Genomic DNA, 26,258 nt, shown 5'->3' with positions numbered 1-26,258 from the left:
GGGAAGAACAGCTCATCTGGAACTTGCAAGTACTCCTGCCCACCGGCTTTGTGCTCAGCAGGGCCGCGGCGGGGAGGTGTGAGTTTGCAAAATCCTGTGACTGGATCTAAATGACCTCTTTTTCAATAGTAGCATAAATTGTTATTCAGTGAACGTTTCGTAATGGTAATTAAGAATCAAGACCATTTTTATTACAATACCTGGTTTATAGATGAGGCACAATAAACACAGGCTATGTCCATAGCTTATGCCGCCAGGTACTGACAGTCTAGGAATTCTCAGAATTTCTAGTTTGTTGTGCTCACTTTTCTACCAAATTGTCGCCACAGTTGGCCATTCCTCTCACTTCCTGATCTGGGGCTTTCTTAGAAGTAGCTTCAGAGAAGCACAGGTACAGAGGCTGAGAATTTGCTGCTTTGCACCCCTGGGCACCCATGGTCTAGTCAGTGCCTTGCGTTGATTAAGTGCTCAGTCAACTTCTTCTATGAATTAGCGAAGGAGGAAATGAGTGAATGAATCCAGTTGCCGAACCAAACCAGTCTCCTGTCCTTGTTAACTGCTCTTGCTTTTGTCTTTCCTCAGTTGGGATCAACGACCTCTGGAAAGATGCCTTTTATGTTACCAGGACAACAGGGCCAAGCTCTGAAGGGCATCCAGCACCCCTGGTGGTCAGCAAGCTTAGTCTGCGGTGGGCACTGATGGAGGGCCAAGTGGTCCAGCTAAAGGAGACGGCCCCCAAAATTGGCCGCGGGGAGCTGCGAAGATTCCTCTCTAGGATAAAGTTCGTTGACTCTCCCTACCAGGTGAAGAGCTTGTGAAAGAAATGTTTGGTTACTACTGAGGGTTGAAGGCAGATAATACCAACCCCGAGTCTGCTCTTTAGAAGATGTGGGGAGTGGGAGCCTTCTTGAGTAGCTGGGTATCAGGAAACAGTTATTTTCAACCAGTGTTATTTTGTAAGGGTACCTCATGACCATGAACTACTACTCAGTTGTTTTGAGCTGGAAATGGTACCGTCTCTCTTAGGAGACATTTGGAGGTGTGGGATCCTGGCTTTTACCGTTAACCCCTGGCCTTTTCCGGGTGAGGGCTCGTTGCGCCAGCATTGTGCAGGGCTTGTGACAGTTACATACCACGAAGAATTATCTTGCTCAAAATGTAGCGCTCCCTCCCACCCCTCTGAAAATACTACGGTCTAGTTCAGTGTTCAAGGGCGTATCATGGCAAAAGGTAAAGTCTCTGGGCCTCTCTGGAGGGACACTTACAAACCACTGAGGCTAGACAAAAGGACAGGAAAATAGAGGGATATTCTGACATTTAGGGTCCCTCCATGTCTCTCCCGTGAAAAAAATTAAAGTCATTGGATATGGGGAGGGGGAAGGGTAAGCTGTGACAAAGCGAGAGAGTGGCATGGACATATATACACTACCAAACGTAAGGTAGATAGCTAGTGGGAAGCAGCCGCATAGCACAGGGAGATCAGCTCGGTGCTTTGTGACCGCCTGGAGGGGTGGGATAGGGAGGGTGGGAGGGAGGGAGACGCAAGAGGGAAGAGATATGGGGACATATGTATATGTATAACTGATTCACTTTGTTATAAAGCAGAAACTAACCACTGTGAAGCAATTATACTCTAATAAAGTTGTAAAAAAAAAAGAAAACTTGAGTTAGGGCACAGGTTCAGCCACCTACTGGTTATCCAAAGTTATACCTATCAACTTCCCTCTTAGTGCCAGCGTTTCCTCATCTATAACATGGAAAGCATACCTTTCTCTCATGGTGTGAAGATTAAATAAAAGTCCTACCACAAAGTCAAAAAAAAAAATTAAGGTCATTGCTACTTGCAATCTTCTCCCTAGATCTAGGCTGCTGGACTCTGCAGTTTCAGAAGAAGTGAACTGAATGGTACCGTCTCTGTCCAGCCGGGGACGATGACTTCTGTCAGCCACTCCACCACGTCTGCGTGAATGTTGCCGAGCACTTGGGAAGGCACGTGGAGGGTCTTGGATAACAGCACGATCCGTTCGGCTGGGGTGCTGCCCTGCCAACCCACCAATGAACCCCTTCTAGGTGTTCTGTGTGGATAGTTTGGAAATGTGAATCTTGTGTTATTTTTTGTGTGTCTAATTTATGAACCCTTGCTGGGAAATTCCAGTGAAGTCCTTCCCTGGAACATTTTGTCGTGCGTTACGCCCTGAGTGTGTATCTGTTGGTGTGGTGACGAAACCTTCTCTAGATAAGTATGTCCTAAGCTCCAGGGACCCAGGTTCTCATCCGTCCGAAACACATCTGGTTGGTTTGGGCCTCTTGAGACTCCCAGATAGCCTACCTCTGACTTGGAGGGCCCCTTGGCATTTCTCCTGTTCGTCTCCCCCTACCTGTACCTTGGCTGCAGTAGCGAGAGAGGCTGACACGGGGATGGTGCGAGCCACCCAGAATCCTCCTCTCTTCCTTGCTTTGTGGCTCCTGTCTCCTCTCTCCTCACATGTTTCTTTGCTCTGTATTCAGTGACCATAACAACGACCCTGTTCCTATCAGAAGGGGAACAGGAGAAGTTTAAACGCCCCACCTCTGACAAGGTCCATAGGTTATGACGTGGTTCGGGTATTTCCTCCAGTCACGGCCATTTTACCGTGGTCACTTCGGACGTGCTCAGGTGTGCACCGTCCACAGCTTAGAGGAAAACTCAAGTCAGGAACGCCTGCGGCTGGCAGCCTCAGCCCCTTTATCTCCACCCTGCTTTCTCAGCATCTTCTGGTGGGCCTCCTCCTTTCTGCCTCTCATTTTGCTCTTTTTATTCAGGGATGTTTTTGCTTTGATCGCATGAGAGCAAAGCTGTTTCTGGACTTTGGCTCCTTGAGTCCAGCATGCAACCATTCTGCCCTGTAGCCCCCCTTCCTTGTAGAGCCTTTGAAGCAGAGTATTTTGAGAATATGGCTGTGTAAATACTATAGCTTTTATGAATGGAGAAGTTCTTTGCGATTATCCCCAGAGCTTGCTTCTTCCTTCTTCTGTGTGGATATGTTACTTTATCAGGTTCTCCCCTAAACTTCTAGGTCATTGTTTCTATTTTGAGAAAATGTCTATGTAAATACTATAGCTTTTATAAATGGAGAAGTTCTTTAGAATTACCTCCAGAGCTTATTTCTTCCTTCTTCTGTATGAATCTGTTACTTTATCAGGTTCTCCCCTAAACTTCTAGGTCATTGTTTATATAGCAGAGAATCCCACGTTAGCTGGGGGAGAACCGCTGTTCTTCTCGAACAGTTTTGATAGGTCATCCCTGAGTGCACTCGGTTTCTCTCCTTACTTGAGCCTGTGTCTTTTAAGCTTGTGTTACTAAAGAGATTCCAGAAAATCGGGGTGCCAGATTTAAAGGGGTATGTCTGAATTGCCCACTGGTAGGTGTTGTGACGTAACCGAAGGTTGGTAGCCAGAGCTGTAAGCAGGCACGTTGCCTGGCCTGTAGACTGGCCTCGCCAGGTTTCTGCCCCCTTCCCACCCCCCTCCCCACCTGAAGTCCCTGAAAGCAAATTTGGTTTCAACACTTTGGAAGGCACGTGTGGGTCCAGCTTATTCTGAACTTGGGAGAACAATCAGGAGACACCCAAGAGTCTGGGATTGATTCCGGATTCACTTCTAGGGTTTGAATCTGCCTGGCTAGAAGGGCATAGGATCTAGTTTAGTCTAATAGAGAATTCTAAGGACTGATTCACAGTCCACCGAATACCTGAAGCCTGAGTGGCGGCCTGGGCTGGGCCACCTCGTTCTCTACCACGTGGAGGCTTTCAGGGCTGCCAGCCACTTCAGGCAGGAGTCAAATGCAAAGTTGTTTACGGAAGATCTGGTTTCGGAGGACTGTTTGGGGCAGGAGACTATATTTATGCTGGGCGAGTCCCAGAAACACCTAAGCAGCAGCCAGGGAGAACAGCGGCGCTACATTCTTTGTGGTGTGTTTGCAGACTGACTTCACATAGGTTGTCTGGACTCTGATCAGTTTGAATCTCTCTTGCTAAACACAGGACACAAGCTCTAGGTTTTCCTTCTTCCTCCTGCAGCCAGTACAGGGGGAGTAAATGGTGGCTGAAGATCGAGGAAGCTTCACCGGATCGGTGTGCGTGCTGGTCTCTTGTCAAATGTGTCCCTAAACTTCCTTCTCCTCGCAGGCAACCCCCCAGCCAGACTTCAGAGATAGGAAGTGCGCCTCTCTTTTGGGGTTGCCAGCAGAGCCAATCAAGCACTACTTAGAAAGCGTATTGACTTCAGTGAATGCCAGGGTGTTCCTTCTCCCAGTCTCTCCTCTCTCCTTCCCGTACAAGCCCTCTACCCTAGACGACATCCTCCCCACCCCCAGAGGGACTTTGCTCCCCTTCTAGTGCGGTTCCCCCCACCTCGAATGTGAATGGCCGCCCTTACTGCCTGTGTTAAATAAGAGCCAGCTGGTACATTGTCAGGAAGCGCTGTTTAAAATGTGAATCGTTACAGAACAAATAAACACTGTGTATAGGAGCATACGTGTGTGCTGTTCTCATTCTTCTCAGCCATCAAGGATGGTGGCTTTTCCCTGACGGAAAAGAGGAAGGGCGAGTGGATGGATGCAAGGTGGGGCTCAGAGGGGAGGGTAGGCTGCAGCCTGGTCGCTGGGGAGCCGCCATCCTGTCCGCATGGCCTCAGTGGGCCGTTCTGGGGCTGGCCTGTCCCCGCAGGCTGCAGGAGCCTTGTCATGTGTCCTAGTCTGATGGCTCTGAGGATAATGTGTAATTAACGTGATGTGATATGTTCCCTATCGCGGGGATGCAGGACACCGTGGTAGGCAGTGCGGAGGATTCCCGTTCTACAGGTCAGGGCTCCTAGGAGAGACTTCCAGTGTGTGGCTTCCAGGAAAAGTCAAGTGCACCACGGAAAGCTGAGCCACCACCAACCACCCACCTCCATTCTTCCAAATCCAGGGCAGATGAGCAAGTTGGTTGGCCTCTAAAGGGCAGGAACTATATTTTACTCCTCTTTTTATCTCCCAGAACCTGGCATATAACCGACAATCAGGCGAGAAGGGACTTCTGAATGAGTGACACGGGGGGTGGGGGTGGGAGGTGGGAGTGAGACCAAGCTGTGACAGAAAAGGGAGCGAGGGCACCGGGCACCCGGGCACACACCCCCTGGACTTGGACTTGAAATACCCTTGTTCTTAACCTCTGAAAATCATGCTCAAGAAACAGCCTTTGGCTGAAGCGCATGTTGATAACAAAGCAACATGTAAGGTAGGGCTCAGCCTGTCTCCAAACCCACCAACCCCTAACACTGTTCTTCCTCTACAGATAACCCGGCCGCCTCTTCCTGAGGCTCCCAGCTGGTCCCGTGTTGAAATTCCTTGTGTGTAGCTCTGAGGAGAAGTCCACTCCTCCAGAGACGGAGCGGACGGGCTGATGGTGGTACTGGGGGTAGCTGGTCAAAGGCCCCTCGGGTGGGCTGTGCACGCCAGCTCCTGAAGGAAACACAGGTGGTGATGCAGTAGGCAGCTCAGCGGGGCTCCTCTGAAGCTCTTACTGTGCTTGCACTTGAACCGCAGCACCAGCTGGGTGTATGTGTTGAAGGTGGTGACAGCTGACGCCATGCAGCAGGTGAAGGAAACCCAGGCCGTGCTAGGGACAAACATACAAAGAAAAAACCTGGAATGTAAGACTCTGACTTTCTTACGGGTTTGAAAGAAAAATACCGGGATCCCTTCCTACTAGTCAGCTAGGCCGATGCCGCCTTAGGGATTTAAGGATCTCATGGTGTTGCCTTCCACCACGTTGCAGGTAAAGAGCTGTGGGCAAGAGGACTGAATTTGGTCTGTCTTAGGGTAGGTTCTGGATGTTTCCTAGTAAAAGACAATGACTCGTATAGTGTTAAAGTCAGGCTAGGAGTTTAACGGATTCATTTTCACTGCACTGATGAGTGTAAGTGCTGTGTTCTTTTATGCCTGGTGGCTTATTTTATGTGTTTGTGTACACACACACACACACACACACACTCCCGCCCTGCCACACAATTTTTTGGATGGTTGTTTCCCAAGCTACAGTTACCCTTGTATAATCTCCAAGATTCCATAGAGCTGTAGCTCAGCTGGACACAGTGGACACAGCCCAAGGCACGACATCCCTCCTTTCCCTGACACACATACTTCCTGCCAGGTACCTCTTCCATCTTCCTTGGCTTTGCACCTAGCTGTCTTAGGGCCCACAAAGTTGAGCCTCTGAGAGGCATTCAGGAAACACTGACCACACATCTCGAGGTATTATTATAGGCTGCTCTAGTGGAATTTGCCTACTATGAAAACAGTGTGGTTCTTGGCTTACGGGAGTTTGTAAAGGATGGAAGAGATGCTGGAGATGAAGAGAAGCTGGATGGATTCAACAAAGAGAAAAAGACACCAGGGAACTGTATCAAACACATTCCTAAAAACTGGGGAAGTCAAACCCCTAAGTCTTCCATGATCATGGGAAGCCCAGGACACCAGGAGTGGTTTAGGTTGTGTGTGGGGGGTATTTCGCGAGGCCAAGTGATGCTTAGAGGCTACGTGCTGCTACTGCGTGTTCCTCTCTGCTGCCTCTGATGGACTAGACTCAGGCTGAGGATGCTTCTGATGGGAGTTTTGAAGTCTGAGCTCTGCAGTTGAAATGCCCAGAATGGCTTGAAAATGGATAAAAGGTGAGAAACGACGAGTCTGGAAAATGAGCTAAACTGATTGGGTGGCTGATGGAGAGATCAAAGACCCCTGAATCCAATAGCACAAATCACACCATGAGAAAAGGGGATGAGATCCTGTGACGGACACATATAGGCTTCCATATGCCTCTTCGGCACGGACCGTCTTTCCAGCGCTGTTAAGTGCTTAGCACTCAGCCCAGACGGTTCATGTAGGTCCAAGTCGGCACCTGTGCAGTGAGTGGAGAGCGTTCCTCAAGGGAGAAGGTAAGGAACCCAAACAAAGGGGGTGTTTCCCTTGAATGTGTGTGTTTCATCATGGTTGCTGCTTCCCTCTTTTTTAACAGAAATCTAAACTAACCGAGCCCTTAGTTCTTTAAGGGTTAGAGAGAGACTGGTAGGGGAAGTTTCATTTCTAACACAGTTCGATGGAATAAGAATGGAAGCAGGATGAAGCCACTCTTCGTCCCAGGAGAAGAGTGAGCCCCTCACAGGAATGGACTCCAATCCAGATTGCAAGGCTAATTCTTCATTTCTCTGTCTCCCAATACCTTGAATCATATAAAACAGACAGCATCATTTCCGTAAGCCATGCAAAAGTAGTTTCATTTCCCAAGGGCGTCATACATACCAGGTGAAGAAGCACTTGTTACAGCTTTATCAGCAGAAAAAACAAGCCCGAGGAATCCACTCTGTACCTCCTCAGAAGGTGGGGAGAGAATGGGCGTGGCCTGCTGGTCCAGCCCTCTGGGTGACGAATGGACATCTGGGATGAGGGATGAAGAGAAAGCAGAAGGACACAGAGCCAGCATCTAGTGGAGGTGGACCAGGGAAGGAAGAAAGGTGGAGGAGCACCTACTAAAAGGCCCAGCCATCATTCCAAGCATGGGACCTCCAGTCTTCTGGACCCAAGTTGGCCGTTGCTTGGAAGACTTGTGAATACATCATATGGCCCACCATCCCCAGAAGTCCTACAGAGGAAACAGGAAGGCAGTTCCCTTAGAGACAGGCTGGCATTGCCATGTACAGGGAATACGGTTTGGGAGCAACCTCCTCATCTGGCATCAGGTACAACCTGTGTCGAGGCGTTCCATTACCCCGATGCCACCACATTCCAGGGGGACTACTCTGCAATGGGGGCTTCTCCTTGAAGGCATATTTGCGATCGCTTCCCCAGATGTTTGGTTTCAACCTGTGGGAACATTTCTGAGTCAATGCTGCACACAGGCTGCTGCTCCCTTTACTTCTTTCCCAGCTGTATCCCCAGTATGGGCCCTATCCTTCGTCTACACGCATCTCTCACTTTATCCAACAGAGTGTGGAAAGGCTGTGTGTATGTCACGACTCAAAAGTGAGCCAAACTGTATTGTACATAATGAGAAAACTTGCAAATGAAAAGAACCTAGAGAGGAATCATTTAGCAAAGGACATAATGATCTAATATAACATTTCGCATGTTATTTCAACTTAAAATTAAGGACGCCGGTGCTGTTATCCCCTGGCTCCAGTCTCTAGACTGCCTTGGGGCTCCTTCTTCCCTTGGGACAGAGACTCCAGCCTTCCCGCTAGTGCTTCAAAGGCAGCAGAGGACACCCACCCTCCTCTCCAGCTCTGGAGATGCTCACCTGACAAGACGGAGAAGATGGCGGTGAAGGTGCTCAGCTTGAGGCCACAGCTGGGGTTCCCCGTGAATAGCAAGTCCATCAGTAGGAGGAGGAGGCTGATGAGTTCAAGTCGGATGTAGGCGAATCGGACTCCCAGTGGTAACCTTAGGATCTCTGTCAGAAACCAGAGGAAGAAGAACCCTCACCCTGACAGTTAACTAACTGAACGGGCGGTGAACAAATGCCCATGAGAAGTGGAGAGCCTCGTAGTACCAGAGGAGAAGACAGAGCTGAAAGCAGCTGGGACAGCCCTTGACCTGGGGCTCTTTGTTCTCACTCTGCTCAGTACCCAATACATAGCCAAGTACACCTGACTGACTGTAAATACTCTTAGGGAGGTTTGAGAAGCAATCATCCAAGTTTCACCAAATCTTGCAGGGATATGACTTTGCTAGTGATCATTTTTGTTTCTCCTTTGTTTTAAAGTTTAATTTTGGAGCAATCCATTTTGTTTCTCTTCCCTCCATCCTTAACCCCGCCTTGCCCTCTTTGACTCCCTTCTTTCTATGTTACGATAAAATTATTGGGGGGGGGGAAAGGAAAAACCCAAGCTTTCTACATGGTTACTTGGCAACTGGAGTAGGTTAGAGCTGTTGGTGGATTTCTATTTGTGGACTTTATTTGTCCCTGCTGTTCCTTTTTTGCATTCCTGCATAGGAATGAGAGTCAGCCCAGCAGGAGTTTGTGTCACCCTGTGGGGCTCAGAAGAAGAGAAAAGCAAGAGATCACAGTAGAGTTTAGATACTCAGAGGCCCAACTCAATGGCAACTAAATTTGTTATCGAAGCCACATACTTGCCCCAAGCCCCAAGGGAACGTGGGGGACGAAAGGCTTCTCCATCAACCGCTTCCCTCCAAATTGGAGAGAGGGGTGACATGGGCCTTGCAACGTGGCAAATTCCAGTAGTCCTTTCTCACCTCTCTCGGTTGGTGGTGTGAGTTCAGGGAAACTTTGGCACCTCTCCCCTGAAACAGACAAGGTACAAGGTGATGAGGTGCTGCCTTGGACGAGGGATGCAGGCTTTTCCCCAGTCCCATCCCAGCTACTGCTCCATTTGGTCCTACACAGGCCTGCCCCGCAGGTGGTAGGCAGGCAATAAATGTCTCTTTGGAAGCAGGGAAGGATGCATGGATGGATGAACAAAATAGGCCAGAGTCATCCTAGATTAATTTCTCTCTCAAGTCCCGATAATGAAGAGTACACTTCCTGAGTCACCCCGGGGAATGTCCCCAGCATTGGTTCACCAGCACCTTTTGCTCCTGTACCACTGGGCTGCAGGGCTCTGAACTGTTTCCGGGACTGGAGTTGCAGCAGTGCTAAGTGACACAATAATAACTCAAGTAAAATGTAAATACACACGAATTATAATCCTGTCCCATCTCCTTTTCCCCTTAGCCTAAATCGGGAGAAGCAGCAGATTGCAAATTGTACACAGTTCTGGGCTTTCGAAAAACTTCACGACCAGGGGAATCTTTGCATGCTTTGAGCAGGGAGGAGGGGGTGTCCTCAACCCCACTGCGCCCCACCCGAGGACGACCCTTACCTAACGGGCTGGCACAGCGCCTGCCTTGCGAGTGTGAGACCCAGCGGCGTGAGACCTGGGAGGGTCTGTCTGGCTCCAACTTCCACAATCTAGTGATCCTCTCTGGGCTTCAGTTCCCCTACCTTTTCAACTGTAGCAGGAACACTTAGAATGAGAACACCCTTTTGGGGTCTTATTTAAAGGCGATCTACTCTGATCCCTGCATCTCACACATGGGAAAATCAAGGCCTGCAGGAATGAAGTTCTTCCTATAAGGTCACAGCTGGGCAGAGCCCCGGCTTTTTCTATGATATTCTCCTCGTTTTGTCTAGGCAACTCTAGCTCGCTGGGATGGAAATTCCCATAATGCTAAAAGTCTGCATGGGCACAGGGAACTCTATTTCACTTTGCTGTACGGTAGAAACTAACACAACATTGTAAAACAACTCTACCCCAATTTTAAAAAAAAGTCTGCATGAAACCCTTTAAGGGTAATGCTATTTGAAACCAGCGAGACTGGAGGTGAAACGCCAGATGGATGGACTTTGGACCTTATTGGGGAAAAGATATCAGGTGGGTGGGGTGAGGGGCCACCTGCGTCTTCCACGATTTCCTCATAGGAGAGCCACATGCCACTCTGGAAGGCATGCAAGGTGAAGCGGTCATCCCCAGTCTCCCAGCTGTATTGCACCACGTCCAGGGATGATACATTTGTGCTGTTCCCATCCAAGGGCACCGGCACATCAAAGCACTTGGCTGGCAAACCTTTCCCGCACAGGGGCTTGGGCACCTTCTGTATGCCCACAAACCAGTAGCTGCTGAGCAGCGATGCTGTGGAAAGGCTGAGTGATAGCATGTTGAGGAAGGCAGATAGGCATGTCCATTGCTCAGAAAAGGCCTTCGGGAGCTCCATCTGTAACCGACAAACACAAGAGCGGAGCCTGATTTCAGAGCCTCCTCGGAGATCAGTGCCCTCCCCTGCAGCTCCCTAAGCTTGAGCCCCTTTCCTCCAACAAGACGGACACGATGAGCCACTGGGGGTTTTCTCCAAGTAGCCGCGAGGAAGCTCGGGCTCCAGGAGTGGCCCAGAGCAGGCACCGTAGTGATGATGTTTATTTAAGCCGGACCTTATTATATTAAAACGCTTATTGGGGATAATCTGAATAAGCATCAGATAATAATGAGACTAAGCCACTGAGCTAGTATATATCTGGTTGAGAAAAAGAATTGGGAGCTCTCCAAATGCTCCTGCTGGTAATTTTTGGCTTTGTCTTCCTTGAAAGGTAGCAGCACTGACTTGTGGAGGTATTTGTTACTGTGACAACGTAAGTTTTGGATGTCTTCCTCCCTGCATTCGATTCCTCTGAGAGGAGTAAAGGGGCATATATCCTATCAACGAATGTTAGAGTGGATCATCCCTGGGGGAGCAGATAGAGGCACTGGGCCCTTGAGGATAAGAGGGCAGTGGACCAACTGGGATGTGGGGATGCTGCAACCTTTGGAGAGGAGATGAAGCTATGGGTTCTCAGAGAGGTGGCGATATGGGTCCAGCTTCCATCCACTGCCCCTGAGATGACAATCTCAAATGCCAGGTGGCTGCATGGTACCCATGAAGGCTGGATGCCGAGTGCTGTGATCTTGGAGACACGGGAGGGTGTTCTTGGTGGGTGGACAAGGAACGTGCAGGGACGGGCCCACAGCCTGATGCAGCCGCAGTGCCTGACTCCCCGGGGGTAACCCAGTGCGTGGCTGCAGAATGAATGTGGCCCGGGTAGCTCTGGCTGGAGCCCCTGACCTCGTCATTTTTAGCCTAAGAGAAGAGAAGGGCGAGCTGAAAAAGTCCACTATTAGATATTTCAATGTTGGGGAGTGGTGGCTTGGAGCCAGATTTAAGCTGATTTAGAAAAATAAAGAAATCTGACAGGTCTCAGATTTTGAGACCTCTGCATTACGAAACAGTTTGTACTGTTATATTAATACATACTGAATGGAGAAGAAGCCCATACTTAGCTGCTGACAGACACTTCTTAAAGTAAAGCATCTTGAGCTTCCTAGGCGATCGCTCATATCAGAATTAATCAGACCCAAATCTGCTTAGCTTAAGAGATGTAAATAAAACCATAGCTAAATGAGACAGGCCCATCTCCTCTCATCATCTCCAGCTTAACGTTTTCTACATTAAACAGGGAACAAACATAACAGTTTGTTCTTCAGAATTTCCAGGCACTAAAACAGTGCATACCACAAAGTGCAGGTTTTCTTTTTTTTTAATGGCAATAAGAAATATACCAGATTCACATGTATATAAAAAGCCAGTAAGCAAAACGTATGATGAAACAGCTTCTGAAAAGCAATTTGCTAATATGATTTTTTTTAAGCACTCGACAAATTAACTCCACCAAGAATTTTCTGGGTGACTCTGCTGAGGACTCAAAAGCCATGGCATCTGGAAGGGAGATGATCTTATATCGCCAGACATGGGAGTCATGATGAGGCCCCCTGCTTCCTGCAAAAGAATGTTTTATTCTTGTGTTTAGTTATGAAAATCCTATCGGTTTTTGTCATTGTTCTGTTACTATGAGTTAGTTATCCTTTCTATTTTTATATCCATTGCTTGACGAGGAAATAGACTTCAAGGTAAAACATCTGCATCAATCATCCTGTATAAAGGTAGAACTAAGGATTTATGCAATTCTACATTTTTGACAACTTTATTTTCAATCACTTGGAGATTTATCTACTATCACATCACATCAGATTTTAATTCTACCCTCAATCCATTTCAGATCATATATATTTGTAAGTTATTCTTCAGGTTATTCCAAAATGAGAATAATGAACCCCTGGCCACAGTACAACCACTTTGTAGCAGCACTAAGGTGACAACCAAATTAAGGAATTGAGAAACAGAGAATGAAAAAGAGCTTAGAATGAAGCCCAGAGAGGTTGTTTCCAGGAGTGTCCACCAAGGACAGACTCAAGGAGCCTCACTGAAGAATTATCTTGGGGCTTCCCTGGTGGTGCAGTGGTTGAGAGTCTGCCTGCCGATGCAGGGGACACGGGTTCGTGCTCCGGTCCGGGAAGATCCCACATGCCGCAGAGCGGCTGGGCCTGTGAGCCTTGGCCACTGAGCCTGCGTGTCCGGAGCCTGTGCTCCGCAACGGAAGAGGCCACAACAGTGAGAGGCCCGTGTACCGCAAAAAAAAAAAAAAAAAAAAAAAAGAATTATCTTGATCATCGAATGAGAATCCATTCAAAAGTATTTTCAAGAATTATCTTCAACACCCACAGTGCCATGCCCTTCATCACATATTTTATTCCTCCTCCCAAAATATGCCTTTTCTCACTAGGATCCAGATACTTTTTGAATTGGAAGAATGATCTAATTTGGCAACAGTTTCCTTAAGGGGATCGTGGAGAAGTAGCAGCCAGAAGACAAGTTCTGTCTTTGCATGTACTCATAAGCCCCAAGCCAAGGGGACTCTTGACTCTCTAGAAAAGGGATAGAGTGTGGCTTCCCTGCTCAGATCTCCTAGGAAGTACATAGATGTGAAAATGTCAGTAATTCTTCCATTGACGTTGGTTAACAGAAAACCCTCAGATTTAACACAGGCTAGTAAGGAGAGCAAATTGATGAGACTGGCATGTCTCTTAAAAGAATCAGGTGCAAAACAGCTATGGAATCTATGTTCTGAGTAATGAGAGAGGGAAGCTGGTTACCTTGGCCATGGTCAGCCTCTTGTGGCTTGTCCAGAAGGACTGCAGATGCCATCTGTGCTCCAAATCCCTTTGGTTTAGTGTTGAAAGAAGGAAAACTCCCTTTCCACCCTCCTCCCTCCTCCCTTCCCCTCCCACACCCCTCCCCTCTATCTCGTATGTTTTTGGAGTGCCTCATGATTAAATGGTGCCTTGCAGGGAACTCGGGCATTTAATAATTGCCAATGCAATCATGACCCAGCTGTTCTGGGAGATGACACAGGAGAGCTTGCCACTGGGGATCTGGGATTCAGCATGAGAAGCAAGGACCTGGACCTCTGCATGTGCAGAGGGAAATTTCTTTAAAGAGTACATGATCACTGAGTTTCCATCTCACTGCCATCCCCTAGGTAACTAGCGCGAATGGACTGGTCTTGATTTTATGGCAGACAAAATATTCCAGAGTCACCATTACTACAAAAGCTCCCATTCCCTCGTGTTGGGTTTTCCATCCCTTTAAGAAGCTCTATGACCTGCAGTGTCAGGGCCTCATGAGGCCATGGGTATGAAAAGGCTTTTTGGCATCGTGGGTGGTCTCCACCATCCAGTTAGCAATAAGGATTATTACAACATCCTGAGACCATCAGAGTGTTAGGTAGGGTTGGGGGTGAGGATGCAGTTGGAGGAGGGTTGGAGAGAAATAAATCCCAGGGTCACCAATGCTATAGCCATCTACCATTTCTCTCCCAATCTTTGGGCAAAGGGATAAAATTTTTTATTTTTTTAAAAATGATTTCTAAAACTTAAAAAAAAAAGAACCTGGCCAATCAGTAAGGGTTTGATTGCATCTCTTCTTGCTGTCAGTCCCCTAGAAGTACAAGTTGTGCTTTCCGTACTCAAAACTTGTACCAGTTGGGATGAGAAGGCGGGAAGGCTGCTGTGACTTCATCCTCCTCGTCTTGACAGACACCCTTTCTTCTTGGAATGTCTTCTCTTTTACCTGCTGATCTGCTTCTCATCAAGATGAATAAAAGTCACTCATTCTTTGAAAATGTTGCTTCCTAAGAACAGTTCCCTTTTCTTTGTCCTTGTCACACTGTACCCCTCCCATGACGCTTTCTATATTCCATTCTGATTGTAAAGTCCTCAAAGGTTGCTGCCTGTTCAAAGCCGTAGGTCTCAATTCTGACTGAGCATCAGAACAATCTTTGCAACTTTGGAAGATATGCAGATTCCTGGGCTCCATCCTGAGCTGCTGTCGTGGTTCTGGGGTGAGGCCCAGGAAGCTGTAATTTTAGAAAGATTTGGGTACCCAACCAGGGATGGACTTCTGGTTTCCGGTTCTGCATGTGAGGACCTTGGGAGCCACCACTCTGACCAAAAAACAAGTAAAAAGCTGAACAGACTGAAAACTATATAGCCAGGGGATTCATGTACCATAAACTCACACCTCTTTGATTCCCTTTGGGCTGACATTTCATGAAAGCCTCTCTACCCTGCCCTGCCGTTCTGCCACCGCGTCCAGATTTGCCACCAGCCAAGTCATGGTCTTCCCATCCTATGTTTGTGCAGTTGGTTTAGGGAATCGAAGGCAGGCTTCCCTCGGAGCATTTGAATTGGTCCACACTCCAGCCAAATGAGTCTGTCACCGGGCACGTTCTCTACTCTTTTTTTTTTTTTTTTTTTTGCGGTACGCAGGCCTCTCACTGCTGTGGCCTCTCCCATTGCGGAGCACAGGCTCCGGACGCGCAGGACCAGCGGCCATGGCTCACGGGCCCAGCCGCTCCGCGGCATGTGGGATCTTCCCGGACCGGGGCACGAACCCGTGTCCCCTGCATCGTCAGGCGGACTCTCAACCACTGCACCACCAGGGAAGCCCTGTTCTCTGCTCTTAACAGCACGTTTTACACATGTACTTCTGTCCAGGCGTGATGTCTGTATCACCCAAATGGCCCTTTCTTCACGGTGACAGAACTCCCTCTCCTTTGGGAGAAGGGAGCAGGGATGCTCGTGGTCACTTTTTACCCCTGAATTGGCTGTTGGTCTCTAGGCTGCAGTTTTCATCTCAACGCTGGGTGGCACTGTCTCCCCATATTTTCCCTCTTCGGACACGAGCTTCGCCCACCAGTTGGCAAAGGTGGGTGGAGGTGGCTGCCCGCTGGGCAGGCTGGCGCTCTTGCTCTTTGTTCTTCCCTTGGCCTCCTCCCCACACACGAATCTATAGAAGCCGTGCGTCAGCCTTCTGGAATTCAAGGCTCAGAACGAACTCTGGGGCCATCCAGCTGCTCCCTTGAGGGCATCTTGTAAGACTGTGTGTTGTGGCACATTTTTTTGGTGGCCAGTTTTAGTTTTCGGTAACTCAATAGGTCCCCCTATACTTCCCATGGGAAATACAACTCCGCAGGAACAGAAAACACAGTTAGCCAATGTTTCCTGACGAGTTTTGCGCACATTTTTCTCTACTTAATCGTATCCTCATTCCCTCTCCACCCCAGAACAGTGAGCAATTCTTTTCCCTTCTCTCTGCTTCCACCCCTCAAATACTTGGAGACACTTCTCATATCCCGCTTGAGTCACCGTTTGGCACGTGCTCTGTCTTTGGGTTTTTATTGCCTCTGCTCATAAACCGTGCCCTCTGTGTCTTAATAGCCCGAAGTGTGCCTTCTCCAGGGAAAAGGGGGTGGGAGTGGCAGAGTCTCAGGTGGGTCACATGAGGAGGTCTACAGGTGGATTTCGAGAGTGTAGCTGGTGAAACTTCAGCTTTGTGGTCCCCCACTGACTCAGGCCCCTTCCAAGATGCTGTTACCTAATTTGTACTTGTCATTTTGTGTTCTTTTTCTTAAAGAGGGCCTCTCAAATTATATTATTTTACCCCTTCCCAAAGCCTGAATCTACCCCTTAGGAGGCTGTGCATTTAGTGTGTGTGCTTGGCTGGCTGCCTCCTCGCTGTGCTCAGTGCTGAGACCACCCCCCCTTCCCTCCCCAAGGACCCTGGGCCACAAGGTCTAATTTCCTCTTTTTGACAAAACATGAGTTTCTCTGCCTGGCCACAAAAATCAGAGCCCAGCATCCTACTCACTTCCTTTCATTGTAATTTGGGCATGCTAATATATTGTTTTTCTTCTCTTTCTTCTCTTAGGACAGAAAAAGTAATCACTAGTCCATGCCACATAAATATAATTTGGTTAGGCTCAGAAGCTCATGATTCAAGACAGACGAGAAGAGTCCACGTCTCAAAACAATATTGAAGGGCTTCCCTGGCGGCGCAGTGGTTGAGAGTCCGCCTGCCGATGCAGGGGACACGGGTTCGCGCCCCGGTCTGGGAAGATCCCACATGCCGCGGAGCGGCTGGACCCGTGAGCCATGGCCGCTGAGCCTGCATGTCCGGAGCCTATGCTCCGCAACGGGAGAGGCCACAACAGTGAGAGGCCTGCGTACCGCAAAAAAAAAAAAACCCCACAAAAAACAGAAAACAATATTGAATTTTGGTGTGCTGGACTTTTACCATCTCAGGATTGACCTCACAGGGATGTCTGTGCAACTGAACATTTATGACATCACAAAGCCAAGGGCTGGGACTAACCTAGTCTTGCTAAGGTCTTAAGTCACCGCGCCCTGCACTGTGCAAAATGACATTTACTAGGTATGAATGAAGAGAAACTGGTCTTGGGACGGGCACACTTACTTTGTAAACAGGAATTCAATTTGCTTTGTGACCACACTGAAGATTGGAAGTGATTAAAACAATGGGTAAGAATGCTGAGATGCTGAGCAGTGGAAGATTGTATAGCATACCACTTCCCTCAGGTCCAAGCCTGGGGCTACAGGATCCCCCATTTTTATTTATTTTTTAAATATACCCATTCTGGCATTTTGTCCCAAGAGAGGTTTGTTTGGGACAGATAGTAGTATCTCTGTCCTTCTTCCAGGAGTCAGATTTCTGACCCAGGCCCTGTTAACTAACTCCTTTCTGTTACTCAGTAGACAAAAGGCTGGAATGGAGAGTAAATGTTTCTCGGTTGTCACTGGCTCTGATCTACACCACCCTGTTCTCTGTTCCTGTGCGTGTTCTACTGCGTGCCTCTCTCATGTAACTCATCATATGGTTTACTTGGCTGTTCTGCCCACTTGGCTAAGTTTCTAGATACAGTAGCAACTATGCTTTATTCATTGTTAATCCTCAGAGCCTAGCCCTAACAGCCACAAATGAATGGAATGAATGAATTAAGTGTGAAATGGAAACCAGGCTCATGAATACAATTAGAATACAATTAGGAAGACTATAGGTGAAGATAAGATAATGAAGAAAAGTGTCCAAACAGCCTTCTATTGTAGAGGAAACATGAATCCTCCTGCTTCACATACAGAAGAGCAGTGAGAAGCTAAAAAGAGGGTCCACAGGTCCACAGAAACACCCTATGCCTTTCTACACAGATGCACCCAGAGTTTCATCACACAGACCCTCTGCCAATACATTTCCTCCCACCTGTGGAAACATTCCTGCTGTTTGACCAGCCAAGCCCAGAAAACAGCAATGATCTCATGAACCAGTATTATCTTCAGTCCACAGACACCAGGGTACAATCAGATTGCTCACAAGCCAGTGACAGATTGGAAATGTTATGTCCTTTCCCAAGCTCGGTGATTCCCCACTGATAGGAGCCCTTTCGGCTGACACATCTTGAACCATCCCAGCTTTCGAAGCTCTAAATTACAATTTTTACTTCAATGCCTGACCTGTGACTCATTTATTAACGAAGATAAAGAAGGTTCACACTGGACATTTTTGATATCTGCCTCCCAGCCCTAAAGGGAAGACTAATGCCACTAAAATGCCCATGCCGAGTATCCAAAATACTAACACCACTCTAGGACACTGAGCTCTGGGATTTCCTAGCGCCAGGTTAATTCTCATGGAACCACATGACCCTATGATCTCACAGAATAAAAAACGACTCCTGTCTTCCTAACATGGGTCCCGGAGTTTTGGGAACACCTACTTATGTGCAGTAGGAAGGCCCAAAGAAAAGCATCTGGGGGCCTCTCCCCTCTGTGCCTTTTCCCTTTCCGCTTTTTAATGGAATTGTTTGAGGGCTTTTGCTAACGCAGTCATTTCCAGGAGAGGAAGCCGCCCTCCTTCCATGCCGCAAGCAGCTGGAGTGAATCAGGGGGGGCAGCCCATCTGCACATCCTGTGGGGCAATCGCTCACGCTGGGGTGACAGAGCCCTCGTGGCCTGCTTGGGGCGGGGGTGAGGGTGGTGGTGGTGGGGTGGGTCTCGGGGACCGACGGGTGGGGCGGGGGTCTAACGCGAGAGGCCTCTTGAGGGGTGCTTAGGGCGCGGCCCCGGGCGGGCAGCACTGGGCTGCCCCGTTTCCATCCCGCCTGCGCCCCCCTCGTCGCTTCCTCTCCTGGCCTCTCCTCCTCCGCCCCGGCAGGCGCGAGGCCCGAGCGTAGGCGAGTCCCCGCCGCCACCCCGCAGCCCCCTCCCTCCCGGAGTAACACCCCAGCCCAAGGTTTACTACGCCTCCCGGTCGCCTAGCAGCGGGCGCGCGTTGCCATGGCGACGCGCGGGAGCGTGCTTTGGATTGTTTGGCTAGGCTCCGCCCAGCGGCCGAGCCCCGGAAGGTCCCGAGCGGGTGGGGCGCCCCGCCAGGCCCTTCGGGCTCTCCATCTTCCTGCGGGGACGGGAGCGGCGTCCCGGGGGCCCTCCCAGGCGGGGCGGGCGGAGGGAGTGCGGAGACCCTGCCCATCCCCTGAATTCCGAACACCGGCTGGTGGGCCGAGGGTCGGGAGGAGCCGGGTGCCGTGGAATCCAGAGTCAAGGCTTTCCCCGCCCCCTGCCCTTCCCCTGAAGTTACTCTCCCGGCTCCAGTTCTGCAGGAAGGCCGTGCCTTTGTCTCATTTCGTGGGTCCAAGAGGCTGAACTTCGGGGTCACGAACCCTCAGCAGATCTGAGTTCTAGTCACTGCTCCACCCACGACCCCAGGACGGGGCTAAAGATTTTGGCCAAGCTCCCTAATCTCCCCGAGCGACTGTTTTCTCAGAGGCGAATTAGAAAGAGTTTGACCTTCACGGTTCTGCTGTGAAGATCGAAAGCGGTGGAGTGAACGTGGGAAGGAAGAGGAAGGACCCCGTCCGTGTCCTGGACGGCTTACCCTTCACAGACATTTAATCCTCACAACCAGCCCGAAGGAGAGGCGGCCGCTCCGTTCTAGACGCCAGTCAGATTCCCAGAGTCTGACTCGCTCAAGGCCACACTGCCTGTAAATATTGGAGACGTCCTGAGCCATGGCCTGGCCGCCCCGCAGCAAAAGGGAGGCCCAGTCACCTTAACCATTGCCCAGATTGAGGCCCAGTTATGAGAACGCACACAGAATGAGGCGATGGATTGAGTACTTTAAACTTCACGGATTTATACCGATAAACAGACTCTCCCATATTTCCTCTGTATCTCTCCTCATAAACCAACAATATGTTTTTTCACTGTGGCTGGCTTTCCTGTCTTATGCCTGTCCACTTCTGAGGGTTCTCATATTTGCGCTCTATTCACTTAGGGAGCTTCTGAACCAGGCAAGTGGGCTGAGCCCACCATGAGCTCTTCTCCGCGGCCCCAGAAGGGTCTCTTTCCTAGAACCCGTCCTATCCTTTCTTCTGAGACCCCTAAATTCCAGCCCATGAACAGCACACCACAGTGCTCTGTGTGTTTTATTTCTCCGGCTAATTGTAAGCTTCATTTTTCTTTCCTGAGAAAGGCAAGATATAGGAGAATGAACGTTGCCTTTTGTTTTTAGTAACCCTGAGAGCTGCAATTTGGTAGTTCCCAACTTTCTCAAAATGGGAGGCAAGTCTCTTCCAGATGTGGGTTCTACCCTAAACAAGCCAAGACATCTTTGCTGGCTGTGAGTGTCTTTCTGGGTCTGGAAGCATCTCTGCAGATTCTTTGAGACCAGAAAGAACCTAAGGTCATGCTGTCCTCCTTAGTTGCAGCAGATTTCCAATCAGAGCTGGCTTTCAGTGGGACCATAGGGCTACCTCATCATCTCTTTCTGTTCACTAGAGTGATACACATCTTTATTGCTGCCATGGTCATTGGGCCTTCTACCGGGGACCAGATTTTGTAACAGGAATCATACAGATGGAGAGGAAAAAAGAAGAGCTAGAAGACACTAAGCTGGGCTTCCCTGGTGGCGTAGTGGTTGAGAATCTGCCTGCCAATTCAGGGGACACGGGTTCGAGCCCTGGTCTGGGAGGATCCCACATGCCGTGGAGCAACTAGGCCCGTGAGCCACAACTACTGAGCCTGCGCGTCTGGAGCTTGTGCTCCGCAACGAGAGGCCGGGACAGCGAGGGGCCCGCACACCGCGATGAAGAGTGATCCCCGCTTGCCACAACTAGGGGAAGCCCTCGCACAGAAACAAAGACCCAACACAGCAAAAGTGAATAAATTAATTAATAAAAGAAAGTTGTTGTATGCAGAAAACTTAAAAAAAAAAAGAGAAGAAGAAGACACTAAGCTGCCCTGGGAGCAGAGAGGGAAAGTGTGATACGAGTCAAAGGAGGAAGAAATGGAAGTTTTAATGGAAGATGAGGAGAAAACAAGAGGCCAAGGTAGGGACATCACCAGGTTTATCAATAGAAACTGGGCTTGAGTAACAAATTTTTACTGCATTTCAGATAATCCTACCATGTGTTCTCAAGCTCCTTACCTTGAGCATGTGAAATAAATTGATGAATTTGTATAACACCTATTACCAATCCAACAGTAAGAGTCCTATACATGAGATAGTCCTGAGATTTCAGAATTCAAGGTACCTACCTTCTGGGTGGGACAAACATTTTGAGTCAGCTGAGAGGAATTGCTCGTTCACTTTTGAAGTTCTGAGGCAAAGGGGTTTCAGTGTTTCTTCTGCTCTGGCTTAATCGGTTGCATGGGATGAGTATGGAGTTGAAGATGAATCAAGGCCCCTCTTGCCCCCAGAGGGGTCAGGTGGTGTGAGGTGGGCTGGAGATGATGAAGAGGATATCCTGCGGCCAGGACACCCATTAGGTGGGGCTGGCTGACACAGGAGGCTGCCTCTGTGACATCACAGTGGCAGCAGGGGTCTCCCTGCTGCTCCCTCTGCCTCATCCCCCCACTCTCAGAAGGACTGGGGCCACTCCGGGGGTACCTGTTGGAGGCCTGGGTGTCTTCTCTGTCATCTGGATCAGTGCTTTGATTACTATGCATAAGAATCACCTGGGCATCTTAGTAAACGATCAGATTCTGAAGGTTGGGGATGGGTCCCACGTGAAAGTGACCAGACCACATGGGGTTGTAAGACCCTAGACCAGTGCTGGCAAAGAGAAATGAGATATGACATAACTAACAATTTTCAATGGACATACACCCTGCAATACAACAATGATATCTTATGCAGTGCTGTCGTCAAAGTCAAGTGCAGTCTTCCCCCAAACGATAAAGTTGGGTTCAATGGAAAAATAATTTACACTGTTTCCATTTTTATTTATTTATTTTTATTTATTTATTTACTATTTTTGGCCGCACCTTGTGGCATGCAAGATTTAGTTCCCTGACCAAGGACTGAACCCATGCCCCCTGCACTGGAAGTTCGGAGTCTTAACCACTGGACCGCCAGGGCAATCCTGCTTCCATTTTTAAAATTTAAATTAAAATGAAATAAAATTAGAAATCCAGTGCCTCAGTTGAACTCCGCCGAGGGCTTTGAGGACTGCGTAGCTGCATGTGGCTAAACTGGGCTACTGGACAGCTCAGCTCTAGACCATTATTCCCAGAAAAGATAGTGATGTACAGAAATTAGCACTCTAAAGGACTAGTATCTGGAAACTAGTAGATGTTCACTAATATTATTTTAATAAGTACATAATGAGGATTTGGGGGCTGTTAACACTGAGATGTAACTCTGAGGCTTGAAGAGAGTTTTCCAGCCAAGGGTCTGGCTGGGGACTTTCTGCCCTGTGAAGTGTCATGCTCAGTCCACCTCTGAGCTTTTACTTGGGTGCCCCTCGCTGGGACTCCTTTTTCTTCCTTGTCACCCCACGTAAATCCTACATGACCTTCAGGGCACACAGTTCCAGCCTCAATTCAGCCAGAAGTCTTGCCTTTTTATTCTAGCCCTCATTTCTCTCCCTTTCCTTTGAGCTTGCATAGCATGGATGGTCCAGCTGCACACTATGGTCCAGCTTCTTTCCATGGGCTCTTGCGCTGCTTGCTACGCCTCAGGTGTGTTAGCCTGTCTCTCTCATGAGATTCTAAGCTGCTGGCGGACAGACCTACTTCTTTACTTTTATTGTGCTTAATATAGTGTTAAGGGTGTAATAGCTGCTCAATAAATATTATTTGATTTAATGAGCTAAGATACCTGAGTAAATGTCCGAGAGAGAACATCAGATCTCAAAGTACCAATAACTTGAACAAAAGGAATAGCATGCCTCGTTCTCAGAACGTCTCAATTTGATCAAGATGTCAGTTCTCCCTAAGTTAATTTATAAATGTAATGGAACCCTAATACAAATACCAATGAGCATTTAAAAAGACACAGATTGATATTAAAGTTCCTGTGAAAAAACAAATGCCCAAGACTAGCTAGGAAAACACTGGAAAGAAGGAGCTCTGAGGGGGGATTAGCCCTAACATATTAAAACATGCTAAGCCTCTGTAACTAAAACAATATGGTATTTACCGGTGCATGGCTAGACAAACAGACCAGTGGAATAGAAGAGAAAGTCCAGAAATAAACACAGCTACAAGTAGACATCCAGTATCTGACAAGGGTGATATCTATAATCACTGGGGCAAGGATGATCTTTTAACAAATGGTGTTGGCACAAACTGATAGCCATTTAGAAAAATATAAATTGGATTCATTTTTATACCCTATATAAGAACAAACTCTAAATGAACTAGAGATCTGAATGCAAAAATGAAATTATACAAGTACCAGAAGAAAGCATGGGTAAATTCCTCTACAACTTGGGTGTAAATAAAGGCTTCCTAATGATCTAAAAATCCAGATACTAGATAAGAAAAGATTGATAAGTTTGACTACACTGAAAAACCAAACAAACAAAACAAACTGGGAGAAAATATTTGTAATACGTATGACAGATAAAAGATGAATATCCCTAATATAGAGAGTAATTTTAAAAATTAAGGGGGGAAAAGGACCAAAATTCCTATAGAAAAGCGCAAAATTCAGAAATAGGTGGTTCACAAAAAGAGAAATATAAATGGTCCTAAACATATGAAAAGATGTTCAACTTCATGTAAGAGCCATGCAAATTAAAACTATAAAGAAATCATTTCTTATCTGTCAGATTGGCAAAACTATAAAGCTTGACAATATACTCTGTTGATGAGGCTGTGAGGAAACAGGTCCTTTCATTCATGGCTGGCAGGAATCCAAAATGGTACCACCCCTGTGGAGGAGAATTTGGCAGTATTTAACAAAATTGCATGTGCTTTATCCCTTGACCACAGAAATCCACCTTCTAGGAATTCACCCTGAAGGTGCACCTCCAACAGTATGAAAAAATATACGCACAAAGTTATTCACTGCAGCATTTTTTGTAATTGTAAAATATTGGAAACTACCTATATTTCCAAGCATAGGAGATGGGTTGAATAAAATATGGTCTATACATGCAGTGGAGTACCGTGCAGCTGTATGAAGAAAACCCAAAAAACAAAATAAGGGAGTTTTCTCTGAACTAGTATCAAAAAATGATTTCCAGGAAATACTAACTGAAAAAATGCGAAGTACAGAAGAAGATATATCCATCTTTTGTGTAAAAAAGGGAACGGAAATGAAACATACATATATCTTATTGTTACCAAAAGAAGCACAGGAAAGATAAATCAGAAAGCAATAAACTTGATTACTTACCAGAGGGAGGGGATGGAAGTGATTCAGGAGGGAGTGACCCTTCTATGTGAATAATACTTTTTGTATAGTTTGACTTTTGGAAGCATGTTAGTCTTCCGCATATTCAAAAATAAAATTAAAACAAGATGGGAAGGGAAAGAAAAGCCTAAAACAAAACAAACTGAAACGAATGAATCCAATTGTATTTCAACCACACTGAAGGAGAAAAAGCAAAAGAAAGAACAAATCTAAGTAATTCATGAACACGTTGTTTGACTGTTTATCTTCTGTCTTGGCTGAGGTTGAGTGGAGGAGAATTGTAATCAACTCCCGAACTCTTCTTAGTATATAATCTTATTCATCTCATGGTAAGATGTGTCAAGAAATTTGGAAACTATTTTAGATGTACTGTGGCATTGGGCAAATGAAGGAATGTGTTGATGCTATTGGGAGTGAGAAGTCCCATATGGGAAATGGACATCAAAATGTGGAATGGGGAAGGCAAGAAGGAACCCTGTGGGGCTGGATTGGAATTAGAGGCATCAATGTGAACTCATGATTTCATGTATACATACACACATATGCGTATGTATGTATACATATACAATACACACATATGCATATGTATGTATACATATACACGTGCACATAAATATGTATACATGTATATGTGTTGTGCATGTGTATGTATATATAATATAATATGTATATGGTATTATGTATGTATGTATATAAATACATGTATATTTTTTCTAGCTTTGTCTACTGAAAGGGCCTAGAAGCAGAGACATGCCAGTAGCAATGAACACCTACAGCTCAAATCTTGGCCTCTATTTCCAAGAGCTCCTCAAAGAAATGGCCAGTTCCAGAGCTGGGACAAGGTAGGTACATGATGAGCTTGGAACATTTGGCCAGAAAGTAAAGAAAGGCATGAAAAAAAAATGATGAGGGGCATTCACAAGGACACAGGAACCACCTTGAAGGGATTTCTACTGGTTAAATCTGGTACAGTTCGAGCACCAGAATAATTAAGAATAGCATTGAATGATAAACCATTGAAAAAAGCAGGAATTAATAAGTCCCTACTAATAAATACGTAGGTAGATAGATAAACAAATAAATATATAACATTCTACTTAAAAAAGTTGAACTGTGTTCCTAAAAAATGTCAATGTCACAAAAATCAAAGAAAAGCTAGGGAAATATTTCAGATTAAAGGAATTAGACACATGACATTGCAGCTCTATTTACAATAGCCAGGACATGGAAGCAGCCTAAGTGTCCATCGACAGATAAATAGATAAAGAAGATGTGGCACATATATACAATGGACTATTACTCAGCCATAAAAAGAAACGAAATTGAATTATTTGTAGTGAGGTGGATGGACCTAGAGTCTGTCATTCAGAGTGAAGTAAGTCAGAAAGAGAAAAACAAATACCATATGCTAACACATATATATGGAATCTAAAAAAAAAAAGTGGTTATGAAGAACCTAGGGGCAGGACAGGAGTAAAGACTCAGATGTAGAGAATGGACTTGAGGACACGGGAAGGGGGAAGGTTAAGCTGGGACGGAGTGAGAGAGTAGCGCCGACATATATACACTACCAAATGTAAAATAGATAGCTAGTGGGAAGCAGCTGCATAGCACCGGGAGATCAGCTCCGTGCTTTGTGACCACCTGGAGGGGTGGGATAGGGAGGGTGGGAGGGAGACGCAAGAGGGATATATGTATATGTATAGCTGATTCACTTCGTTATAAAGCAGAAACTAACACACCATTGTAAAGCAATTATACTCCA

General features: G+C 47.2%; 2 protein-coding genes across 3 annotated transcripts in view; one reads left to right on the top strand and one right to left on the bottom strand.

Moving 5' to 3' along the window:
• The window catches only part of FAM234B (family with sequence similarity 234 member B), a 35,987-nt gene extending 31,483 nt beyond the window's left edge, over positions 1 to 4,504 (top strand). Inside the window, exons 12-13 of one of the 2 annotated variants that reach the window (XM_082635467.1) lie at positions 583 to 803; positions 1,860 to 4,504. In XM_082635467.1, coding sequence (XP_082491593.1) covers positions 583 to 803; positions 1,860 to 1,865 — 227 coding nt within the window. In that variant the 3' untranslated portion in view covers positions 1,866 to 4,504. Of the gene's footprint in view, positions 1 to 582; positions 1,461 to 1,859 lie in introns of those variants that run through there. The other variant, XM_082635466.1, reaches the window with a different exon arrangement.
• A 788-nt stretch (positions 4,505 to 5,292) lies between these two features.
• GSG1 (germ cell associated 1) lies at positions 5,293 to 23,280 on the bottom strand (the record flags this gene model as incomplete). Its single annotated transcript, XM_082635336.1, is given in 9 exon segments — positions 5,293 to 5,372; positions 5,375 to 5,458; positions 5,461 to 5,639; positions 7,547 to 7,658; positions 8,313 to 8,465; positions 9,146 to 9,316; positions 10,468 to 10,786; positions 21,388 to 21,430; positions 23,273 to 23,280. Coding segments are annotated over 9 exon segments (1,149 nt in total).
• Positions 23,281 to 26,258: the final 2,978 nt, after the last annotated feature.

This window comes from Mesoplodon mirus, assembly GCF_964341445.2.
Source record: "Mesoplodon mirus genome assembly, chromosome: 11".
NCBI lineage: Eukaryota > Metazoa > Chordata > Mammalia > Artiodactyla > Ziphiidae > Mesoplodon > Mesoplodon mirus.
Note: the sequence above shows the minus strand (reverse complement) of the source record. Positions and strands in the feature narration are given on the sequence as shown.